Genomic DNA, 12,245 nt, shown 5'->3' with positions numbered 1-12,245 from the left:
CTACGTGTAAACAGGCGGGATTTGTTCACATTTAATAAACGGGATCGTGTATTAAATATAGGGAGAACACAACACTCATTATTATGTGAGACGCTACTTGCCCCAATAAACTACGGTAGAGTCGACGCGAAAACTCAAACGTGAACGTGACCATCATTTCAAAATATTACGCGGCAATAAAGTCTGTATTGTACGACAGAAAAGGCTCGTGATTGGGTTTTTGTTAACGACATTACAGGAACAGTCTAGTCGCATCAAATTAGTAGCAATCAGCTGATCATAACCGACGGGGACGGACAACCGCTGGGTTAAACGAGTTGTTTGTTCGGTGGATCGCGAACGTGACTCGGTTGGATGAACTTGGGTGTATCAGCTAGCTAACTGCAAAGTTAACACGAAACTGCTTTTAGTATCCAGATGACCTTAAAACACCAGAACTCTGTGAAGCAATGAACCACCTCCCAGAAAAGCCCGTGATATTATTCGTTATTTATTATAATGACTGATACATAATGAAAGGCATTAAAACACGAGTGAGGTTTTATACAACGAGCTACAGCGAGTGCTAAATAAACAAGACGTCTAATCCCGTTTGAAATATGCGGTCTAAAACCACACCTACCCCAGTCTAGTGCGAAGCTAACTCGTTTCAAGGGCGAACAGCTGCATAACGTCTAGATAAGGATCTCTGGAGCGCGGCGAAGCAATCTACCGCTTGCAAATGCCCGCGGCCTTGGCGGCTGACGTCAGACAGGACTTGCTAACGTAGTTATATGCTTAAACAGAAGAAAGATTTGGGGCCAAAGTGACTCCATGATTACTACAACACTTGGAATAAACGCAGCGGCGGCCTTACCCCTCCGGGCGGCTCCGGGCGGCAGGTCTTTCCGACGCCCTTTGTCCTTCGTGAAAAGTATGTGATGCGAAAATATAGTTTAAAAATAAGTCGTACCAGCTTTTACATCAAACTATCTGTACATTCATACATGTATGGTATACAATATTAAAGTTATTAAAAACAAAAATTACTTAATTTAATACGAGCAGAGTTAAACTTCTATAATGAAAACATCTCTTTGATGTTTACGGATAATTTTAACTCTGAACGGCTACAAAATATTTTTTTCCACTTTCTTTTTTGGGAGCAAAGAAACTGTCAAATTCAGAAAAAGGAGGCTCGATTCTCCACCAACATTACGCAAGTGGGAACGGTAGGTAGGTACGTGATGGATGAGTCATGCTTGTTTCAAAAATAGATCCTTTTGTTTTTCCTGCTATCCCGTATAATATAAGCCAACTTCAGCCTACTAAGCTTTAAGAAGCATTCGATCTTTCGCCACAGAATAACTAATAGTACTTTCGCCAATTCTTCTTTAATATTGTGAGCAAGGAATATACAATGCGAATGAAATTGTAATAAATTGAAGTGATATTGTGAATTTTCGTCATATATTATACATGTCGTAGAAGCCGTGGTGGCAGAGTGGTTTGACCTATGGCCTCTCAAGCAGAGGATCGTGGGTTCAAACCCCGGCTCGCACCTCTGAGTTTATCGAAATTCATGTGCGGAATTACATTTGAAATTTACCACGAGCTTTGCGGTGAAGGAAAACATCGCGAGGAAACCTGCACAAACCTGCGAAGCAAAGCTGCGAAGTGTGTGTGAAGTTCTCAATCCGCACTGGGCCCGCGTGGGAACTACTGCCCAAGCCCTCTCATTCTGAGGGGAGGCCTGTGCCCTGCAGTGGGACGTATATAGGCTGGGATGATGATTATACATGTATTCTAGCGAACTGGAAGTCGGAAAACACGATTAGTGTCATTTTTCGTGATTTGATCCTAGATTTGAGATTTTAACTTCATAGTAGGTCCAAAATATCTTAGTTTGCATGTGATTCTCAAACTAAAAGTATTCATAATATACGAGTAATTCAATAATTTTATTCAGTCGCTTGGTTTAGGTACTTCTCGTTTTCGTCATTCAGTTTATAGTTTCCGACCACTTTTCGACCCTATGGTGCAAACGATTTTTTTGAGCGAATTGTATGGGAGCAACTAGCATTTGAATATTTTTGGGCACCTCGTCGGCTCGTCGCTAATTAAAAAAAAAATTCTATATCGTAGGTAGTTTCGTAATCGTTGTGCTTGTGCAGCGATTTCATTGGACTATGCTCAATTAAACATATTGCGATATTTTGTTTACATAGACTCCTAATCAGTAGGTAGGTATCTTATTAATATTTAATGAGGAATGGTGAACGGAAAGCTGATATTTAAAAAACTAATTAATAATACACCAAACTTCCTTCCTCTATTTCAGTCCATTGGAAGGCGACGTTATCAATATTAACGGCGACTTGAACGTACCTAATGTACCTCATATTAAAATTCAAGGAAGCTTCATACCACCTTGTGCAAGGTCCGCCCGGATTGCTACCACCATCTTGCTTGCTAATCCTGCCGTGAAGCAGCAGTGCTTGCACTGTTGTGTTTCGGGGTGGAGAGTAAGACAGCCGGTCAAATTACTGGCAATTGAAGTATCCCATCTTAGGGCTCTAGGTTGGCAACGCATCTGCAATCCCCCTGGTGTTGCAGGTGTCTATGGGCGGTGGTGATCTCTTACCGTCACGAGACCCACTTGCTCGTGTGCCATCCAGTCGAATAAATAAATAAAAAAGTACGAAAGTGTACAGCTACTTTTGATGCTGACTGTACCTTACATCGAATCGACATCTCACTAAAATATAATAAATGCGAAAGTTTGTAAGTCTGTTTGTTACTTCATCACGTCTAAACCGCTGAACCGATTTAAATTCAGTATACAAATAGTTTGAGTCCCGGGAACGACATAAGATAGATTTTATTCCGGAAAATTGCATAAGTAGTTCCCGCGGGATAGTGAACATAATAATGTAATATTACGCGTTTATTAAACGCAGTTATTCCATAAATTACCAGAACTTTCTTAATACCACCCCCATTATGACGTGTTTACCGTTCGCCCACCACCAAAATATCCGAGAGCTAAACAGAAACGGTTGGATGGTTATCAGACCTCAGCCGACCGTGGTATTGCCGGCCTGGCTACCTGATTAGAAACCAAGGTCACGGCACAATCTACAAGGTCACAGGGCCTCAGGGTCAAGGGCACCTATGACTATTGGTAATAAGTATGACAACAAACACTAAATTGTGTGTAAAATAGGCGTGGGCCAGCATTAAAAACAAACAATACGACGCAGTTATTATCTTAATACAATGATTTGCTCGCCTCGTCACCAACAGAACAGATTGGTAAATATTTGGCAAAGAAGTGGAAAGTCACCTGAAAAAATTAGGAAACAAAAGGGTTCTGATATTTATCCTATTTCTTTTCTCAGTTTTTTTTCCTGGACATAAAAATATGAAAGTAACTGTATGTCTGCCTGTCTTCTTCACGCTTAAACCGCTAGCTAAGCCGATTAAAGTGAAATTTAATAAGGATATTGGTAGTTTAAGACCCAGGAAAGGACATAAACAGTTTTTATTCTGGACTTCTTACCATAAGTGGGTGAAATGGGGTTGAACCTTTTTATGGGAGAAACGTAAAACTCTACGTTTTGGCTAAAATATTAGAAATAAAGAAGAATTAAGTATCTCTAGCTTAAAACACACAGAAACAGTGGGAAATAAGCGTGGCGCGGTATTCTGTGTGCCCTTTTTCACATAAGCTCGAATATTACAACCGGTGCCGCCTCCGTGCCGCGCTGCATAGCTCCGCCTCCGGCGTCAGTGTGTTTCTAGCTTTCGTTCGAGTTATAAAAATGAAATTGGACCTTAGGATGGTAAGGGAAATTCTTGATGGACTTGGACTATATAAAAATTAAATTTATACCTAATTACGTTGGAAATTTTGAGACAATTGTAATTTTTATGAGTTCTGTAATGTAAACAGTTTTAAAATATAGACTTCATTAGATGATTGGCAAAAAAAAAAATTACTTAAATTAAATTTTTATTGAGAGAAAAATTCTACAAATGCATTCATGCGTCTGTAATAACAGCATATTAGCAAGCCCATATCACCTTTGGTCTTATCAAAGCCACAGAGAAACGCAAACACAAGTGAACAAGTAGTTCCGTTTACACTATGTTATAAATTCTACCTTTGAATTTCATTTTCTTCTATTCAACCAGCTTGAACATTTAGTATCTGCAAGAGTTAGTCTTTAACTATCCAATTTGGGAGTAAATCACCATAAATCAGTTTCTTTTAATTAAACGTAGTCCTAAAATAATGAGAATCATGCACAAGTTCCTCATTATAAGTTCCTCTTTTCCGCCGGGCACTCTTGACCCAGGGCCCCCAAAAATGATGGGCAGGGGGCCAATCCTAGTGTGCAGGGCACCCAATTGGTCATAGACAGTATCTGATGCAAATTCTGTGAGATCATACCAAATGGCAGGTAATGCCTGTTCTTTGATCAAATAAGCTGATTCAATAGGTTGTTATTAATAACTGATTAAGTAAACCAATACTTGTTAACAACAGGTTAAAGGTTATCAGAAGTAATGTTAAAAGGTTGTAAACCAACATTCTGCTAGTCACTGTTATAATGTGATTTAATTTATTGTGTGATGTCAAATTATAAAAATTTATTCCACAATATTTTGCATGTGGTTTTTTTTATTTCCCTAATTATCAGAACTAAAAGAAACGGTTTAAATAGTTTAAACATCAGTATGGTTCCCAGTACAAACCGAATACCTAACGTAGAATCAGAGCAGGATATTTTCAAATAAATAATATGATAATACCTCCTCCTTTATTATGAGGGGAAATACCCTTATCAACTACTGAATGAGCCTTTAATTACATACTCAATTTTAAGTTTTTTTGATAGGTTTTATCGCCTCTGGTAGTCTTCATGGAGTAATAGAATTGGTTGAATAAGGGCATGTAAAAAAGTCAGAAAAAGTAACATTAAGAATGTTTTGGCATTGTTTTAGGTTGCTACTACCACTACTGCCAAAGACTTCTGACAGCAGAAATGTATCATATTCTGATTGTGTAACTCAACAGGTATGAATAACGTCTACAGGCACATAAAAGACCATGCGGAGTAACAGAATATAGCCTAGAATTATGTTCTTGATTTAATGCTAAGTGCTTCATTATTATTTTTATTAGGTATTATTATTTATAATGCACAGGCAGCTTATAGCTGATGTCATTAAGAGACATTTTGTGATGATTTTTAGTGTAGATTTAATTTTTATATTTGATATTTGCAAACATTTGGGGAAATAAAGGCTTTGTTATTATGTACTCCAATTATTTATCTAAGGCTATGTTATGCACTATCTGGCTAACCATGCAGTTTGAGCTCGCCATCTCTTTCTTAAGCAACATTTTGAAGAGGGATGGTATGCAAAACAGTGTCAATAACTGCATAGTGCATAGATAGCCTAAGTATTCTGTTTCACATACAAGTTGTCTTAAAATGCATTTGAATTATTGCAGCATATGATTGGGCTAGGCTGAACACACCTTTAAAGGTTTTTCATCAGAAATTTTGGTTAAAAATGTAGTTGTACCTTTAATGCTCACTGATGTATGGAAAATTTTGAAAATTGCATGTAAAAAAAATCTGTGATACATTAACAGGGTGTTCAGTTAAACCAACCTGGCTACCTGTTCATATATTCAGCATTATTTTTAAGACACCACACTTAAATGAAGAGTATAGCAACTCTAAATAATATATCCCCTTTTGATTTAGACTTATTCAATTTCTGGAAGTTCTAAATTAACCCCTCATATGTGGGAATGAAAAAAAAGTACTGAATACTAGTGTCATCTGTTTTAATAAGCACAAATTATGCTGATTTAAAAAAATACAAAAAGATAGCTTTAAATTTGACACGGATCCATCCATGTCTTAAGCATACAAGGGGGGCAACTCTCTTGTCTCTTGATTTAGGAGTGTAATATGTACCACTGTAAGCTTGCACTAACAGGTGGATAGGTAAATGAGTTTATTTTAGAAAGCAAATAAAATTCTAGGCTGTTCTTGTGCAGTTTGAGCAAACTTTCGTCTGAATACATATTTCCTAGAGGAGCATCTGATTAGAAAGTGGCGAACAACTTACGCTGATTCATCTTGAGGACCATGGCCCGGTAGAACCGGGTGAACGGCGCCATCACGCGATCCCGCAAAGCCATTTAAAATCCGAATACTGTTCACTTTCTATTTATAAATATAATTCACAATTTCACACACAAAATTCCAGGCTCGAGATCACAGCGAGTATAAACACTAATTTTGACACACATTATCACCACCTAAATTATTTTCGTAAAGTGAAAAACAAGCGTAAACAAGCAGTTAGAAAAAATATTTGGAGCCAACATTTTAGTCTTCCGTTGGGGGAACACTGCGAGTAAGTTTCGATTTGTTTTTATGCGAATGGCTTTCGCATTCTCGGTTGTGACGATGAGGGAATAATTTTAATTTCGATTCGTGTTGACATCACAAACAACCGCTAAGCGGGCGGAGTGTGCCCTGCACCGTTCTATCGATATCGACCGGGCGCGGCTAGCCAGCACCGCCGCCCACCTACAAGCGAAGGGATTCGTCGTTATCGACAAAGTAGGAACGTTTATATTTGAACAAAACTGCGAAATATTGTTTGGGGTTCGGGCGGTTTCAGACTAGCGTTTATTTTGCACGTATAAGCGTTTTTGGAAGCGCGTCTACCGCACCCGTACCGGTTTTGTTTTCTTCAAGCGTTGAACACGGAGGAACAACGAGCGCGTACACGCGTGTTCAATTTAATCCAGCGCGTATGTAAGTGCGTACGGCAAAAACAACCGTATTGTGCAAAAAAAACGCTGGTCTGAAACCACCCTAAGGCTTTTAAACGTTTCAACCGCTGTATTCCGTGTGTTATGTACAAATGTCCCATTCATAAGTTTATATTGCGTATTCATTGTCTCTTGCTAACTCATCCGTGGATGTCGTAACGTCTTTTCAAACTTTAAACCTAAAATTGCTAAAAGTGGCTCCAAAGCCGTATCATTTGTCAAACTCTGCCTACCCCATTTGGGAAAAGGCGTGATGCCGTGTGTGTATGTGTGTGTGTGTATGTGTGTGTGTGTGTGTGTGTGTGTGTGTGTGTGTGTGTGTGTGTGTGTGTGTGTGTGTGTGTGTGTGTGTGTGTGTGTGTGTGTGTAGTACTACTAAGTTCAAAGAACGTAACCTTAAGTTCATTGAAAAATTATTAGGTAATTAATTCGTATAAGTTTTTTAATGATTATACAATATTACAATAAACTACATAGGTATATTGTAAAGTTTCGAATGATATTAAATGTTATAATACTTAAAATTAAGATAAGAGTCGCTATTCAGGAATAGTAACTATTTTATTGATACAGTTATTATTGATACAGTTGCCCAAGGACGACCCATACATCGCTAGTTTTTGTGTGTGTCTGCATATTCAATTCCGTCCAATTTATTTCGATACAAAATATTTTATGCCGGGTTATAACCATAACCTTGCAAAAAGCAACAAGCAACACTTAAAAATTCCGCACATTTTACTTAGTCATACCCACCCGACCTCGTAACATCCACGTTATCATGTCCATGTACCTAAAGGAAACGCAATTTTACATCAATTATTTTATGGCACAGAGTTATCGATATGAATAGTGATGCACATCACTAATTTACAGCAGGCGCCGCAGCGTCGAAATCTGAAACTACTTTGACATTGACGTTGACGTCTTCCACAGAGTTGCCATGAGTTAATTAGTGTGCCTAGTTACTGCCTCGAAATACCCGTAATTGTACAAAAAGTGTTTACTCGACCACTAAGTTGGAAGAGAACCAAAGAGTAGTACCTATATAGAGAAAGAGAACCCTTCAATTCTAACAATAATCAAATAAGTTTTATTGAAAAATAAGGAACAATGACTGAAAAATCCTAGTTAATGTTAGAAGTTTTGTGATAGATAACAGACATTAAGTATTACACATTTTGAGCGTCACACACATACAACCTTTTTTTACTGTCGTATCTACGGCAATTTAACCTCATTACATAAAACTATTTACATATAATAAAAGCAGCTTGTGGAGCCAGCAGCGGCTTGCGTGGTTAATTAACTTTGCCAGCCAATGGAGGCTGTAAACTGAGCTCACCCTCGCCTCGGAGCCAGTGTCACAAATTAAACTTGATGCTATTTGTCCCCAGCATCGGTGCCAAATGTAAGGCGCGGGTGCCAACCAACAATAATGTTATAGTGCTACTAGTAGTAATACAAGACTACAACTAGCTGTTTAGGTAGAACAACTTTATTAAAAAATAGCTTTTGCCCGCGGCTTCGCTCGCGTGGAATTCGGGTATCGCGCGCTGTTCCCTCGGGAACTATGCATTTTACGGGATAAAAGTAGCCTATGTCACTCTCTGGCCTATAAAGTATCTCTATGCCAAAAATCACGTCGATCCGTCGCTCCGTTTCGACTAGAAAGACGGACAAGCATACAAACACGCATAATTTCGCATTTATAATATTAGTATGGAATTATGGATTGTCATTTATAATCGGATACTTATAGGTATTCGTGTAAGTACCTTGTATTAGAGTTGCCAATGACATTCTTTTAGAATTTTTGAATTGAATAACAATTGAACAATCGTTGTGACATCAAGTATATGTACCTACCTATGGAAACAATCATAAAGCGACTATAAGAACCGAATCTTACTTTAGAACCCGAAGTAGGTTTATATTCGAAATTGCACTGTACATAATATTTTGTAAATTAGGTGAAAGATAGATAAGAACGGATATCTAATGTTTTAATGTTTATTTGGGTACAAACGGTACAATATGGCTGATTACAAATGAAAACTTAGCTAATACACCAACCAGTAAAGTTACCACAGGTAAGTAATAACTACGCTAATAATAATAATCACACAAAAATTACGCTTCCTTAATATTATTGATTTTATTTTGCACAACCCGATGAGTAATCTTTAATTGAAATTTCGGGGTTTTAAAATTCCTATGGAAACTTATAAAAATTAGATCGTAGAAAATCGCCCAGGAGGATCGTGGATTCAAACCCGGGCTCGCACCTCTGACTTTTTGGAAATTCATATTCAAAATCCCATTTCAAATGTACCTACCATGAGTTTTGCGGTGAAGAAAACCTGCACAAATAACATGCGAATCAATTTAATGGAGTGATGTGAAGTTTCCGTCCACACTGGACCCGCGTTGGAACTAGTCCAAACCCTCTCATTCCGAGAGGAGGCCTGTGTCCATCAGTGGGACGTAATATGCTGGAAGGATAATGATGATATCGTAGATTTCCATATTTTTTTATTACATAACGAATGTAGGTATACACGAATTTATGCACTTAACATGGCCGTGTATACATATTTTTGCAACTTTGGCCGTGTCGATATCTTTGCCCTTGACTGTACTTACATGCACATGGAATAATATCTGTCTACTGTAGTCAGTTATTGCAATATTACCTCCCTACGTTGACGTAAAGGAGGTACCTACCCTACCCCTTTTATTTACGCGGGGACGCCTCATCATCATCATCATCATGTCAGCCGAAAGACGTCCAATGCTGGACATAGGCCTCCCCCACCCAAGGCTCTCCACTCAGACCGGTCTTGTGCTATTCGCATCCACCGCGATCTTAACCAGGTCGTCGCTCCATCTTGTCTTGTCTTGGGGACGCCTAAAGGGTTTAATTTCTTTTTATTGGCATTATATTCTATTATTATTCCAATGCTGCGTTGGTAAATCCACGAGAGCCGCGTTTAGTTAGGTACCTGTTTATCTTTGCTAGATATCATAAAGGTGCAGATAGTAAACTGTATAGAATAACTGACCGCCGAGACTGTGCAGACTCGGTTTTGCTGTATAAAATTTTAAATAATATTTTAAATTCCCCCTCACTTCTTTATCAAATCCATTTTAGAGTCCCCAATAGACGTCAGCGCCAATATCGGAAAAAATATTTGTTTTCGATTCTGCAATACAGAACACGTTATGCACAAAATACATTCTTGAGGTGTGCGTGTAAGCTATTTAATGACAATGAAAAACTTAAAAACATTGACCTTTTCAATTGCAGTATTTCCTCTATAAAAAAAGTTTTCTGGTAGCCACTTTCACTTTTTCTACATTAATGTATAGTTTTTCCTCTTTTTGAAATATTAAAATATTAAATGTTGTAATTTAATTTAATTTTGTTAGTATACCTACATACCGTATTATTGTACCTTAAGGAAACTCCAGGTCTAGTTTATAAGAAATAGACATTAAGCCAATTTTTGTAAATGACTGTTTGTTTCTTAAATAAATAAATAACACAAATCGTTCCAGTACATTTCCAATTCAATGCAGCACTTGCCCGACATTATGCGTGGGAAGCGTGGGATCCAACACGTGTGCCAGTCGGGACATGCTCTGTGGGACCTACCTAGACCAGGAAGTATGTAGGTTACGTGGGTAGGTAGGGTAGACTTAAGTAGGTCACTTTTCCCCAAAAATCTCCACGGGATCGTAATAAAATCACAAAAGTTCAATCACTATGATTAGAGAAGGGACATGAAACTTGATGCGGGTGTTTTTGTACAATGTGTGAATTTCACGATGTACTAGTTTTTGATTCCCATGCGACTTTTTGTAAAATTCCGGGATTTCAGTTCAACTGCTATTGGTTTAATTAAACGTACGAAGCCGTGGGCATAGGCTAGTCGTATAATAATAATAAATAAATATCACGGGACATTTGACACCAATTGACCCAGTCCCGAAGTAAGCAAAGCTTGTGTTATGGGTACTATGTAACGGATAAACATATACCTACCTATATACTCGTAGTGCCATCCACGAAGACGCGTGATTTTGTCAAAATTTTATAGCCATTAATGATAATTATTGTAATAAGAACCACGGCACGCGTCATCGTGAATGACTCTACCTATACTTAAATACGTATTACCTATAAAACACATAAGACTCCAGAACAAACATTTATATTATTCATACATAAATATCTGCCTCTTATTATCTGGTCGTCAATATATCATCATCACAAAGCATAACACTGACTCCCATTATTCGGATGATTGAGTCGTCAATGTACATAAATATTTAGGGAGGCACGTACGAGGAGTCGTGTTTATGTACGTAAATATAGCATACTAGCTTGTCTTCGTGACTTTGCCCATATAGGTACTTAATAAAATAAAGAAGGCTTCCCTATCTCGTGAGAATTTCCTACAGTAAATTGGTTTTTGCAATTAAAGCGAAAATTGTTAGACAAAGTGCACCAGTTTATGTTTATGTTCAGTTAGAGTGATCATATAAATATTATATTTATAGAGAAAAAGAAAGAAAGAATAAATTTATTTGCCAAAATTCGACACAGCACAAAAAAAAACACAATTAAAAATAGGACAACCTTATTACATACTTATTATAAAGTTTTAAACTGTCGTGATTTTCACTCATAGTCAAAATACAACAAACGGGCCGGGGCTATCACGCAAACATCACGTGTAATATTTACCTCGACATTTCGACCGCATTACAGTGGCCGTGGTCACGAGTAGGCTGAAGTGTGGGGTGTCAAGTCTGCCTAGCATCATCAAATTACTCGTGTGTTTTAGCGTGATAAGTTCCGTTTGTTGTATTTTGACTAAGTATAGGTAAATATTATTTAGTCCACATATTTAATAACTTTTTTTTTTATTACAATAATAATTATTTTTTGTTTTCAAATAAATATACCAATTGAAGACTAGATCTTTAAAACTAGCGTGTGATACGTTTAGCAAACAAATTTTAATGTGCCTTATTAAATAATAGTAGACTATTTTGGACCGTTCGTCCAATTCCCCGTTCATTTTCAACTTCTGCTTCATTCTAAAAATGTTTCAAGAGCAGAATAAATATTATTTTCTTCAAAATATTTTTTTACCAATTTGATAGATAGATAGTTATATAGTTATTTATTTAGAAACAATATACATTGTGTTTGAATACAGGACAACATTTAATAAAATATTTACATTTAAGATACAAATGTTACAGACAGAATAACACTATTACATTTACACATGTCAATTATTATAATTAGGTAACTATTCAGAACATTTATTATTATTATTATGAATAATATTAAATAATTTTCAAATCCAATCAAGTGTAGAGT

The 12,245-nt window shown here is 37.2% G+C and overlaps 1 protein-coding gene across 6 annotated transcripts in view; it reads right to left on the bottom strand.

The window, feature by feature from the left end:
* The window catches only part of ATP8A (ATPase phospholipid transporting 8A1), a 160,963-nt gene that overhangs the window by 58,876 nt on the left and 89,842 nt on the right, over window positions 1-12,245 (bottom strand). Inside the window, exon 1 of one of the 6 annotated variants that reach the window (XM_074111162.1) lies at window positions 6,133-6,589. The exons of the other annotated variants lie outside the window; for them this stretch is intronic. Coding sequence (XP_073967263.1) covers window positions 6,133-6,205 — 73 coding nt within the window. The 5' untranslated portion in view covers window positions 6,206-6,589. Of the gene's footprint in view, window positions 1-6,132; window positions 6,590-12,245 lie in introns of those variants that run through there. 6 annotated transcript variants of the gene reach the window in all.

The sequence above is a fragment of the Choristoneura fumiferana genome, chromosome 2 (genome assembly GCF_025370935.1).
Source record: "Choristoneura fumiferana chromosome 2, NRCan_CFum_1, whole genome shotgun sequence".
NCBI lineage: Eukaryota > Metazoa > Arthropoda > Insecta > Lepidoptera > Tortricidae > Choristoneura > Choristoneura fumiferana.
Note: the sequence above shows the minus strand (reverse complement) of the source record. Positions and strands in the feature narration are given on the sequence as shown.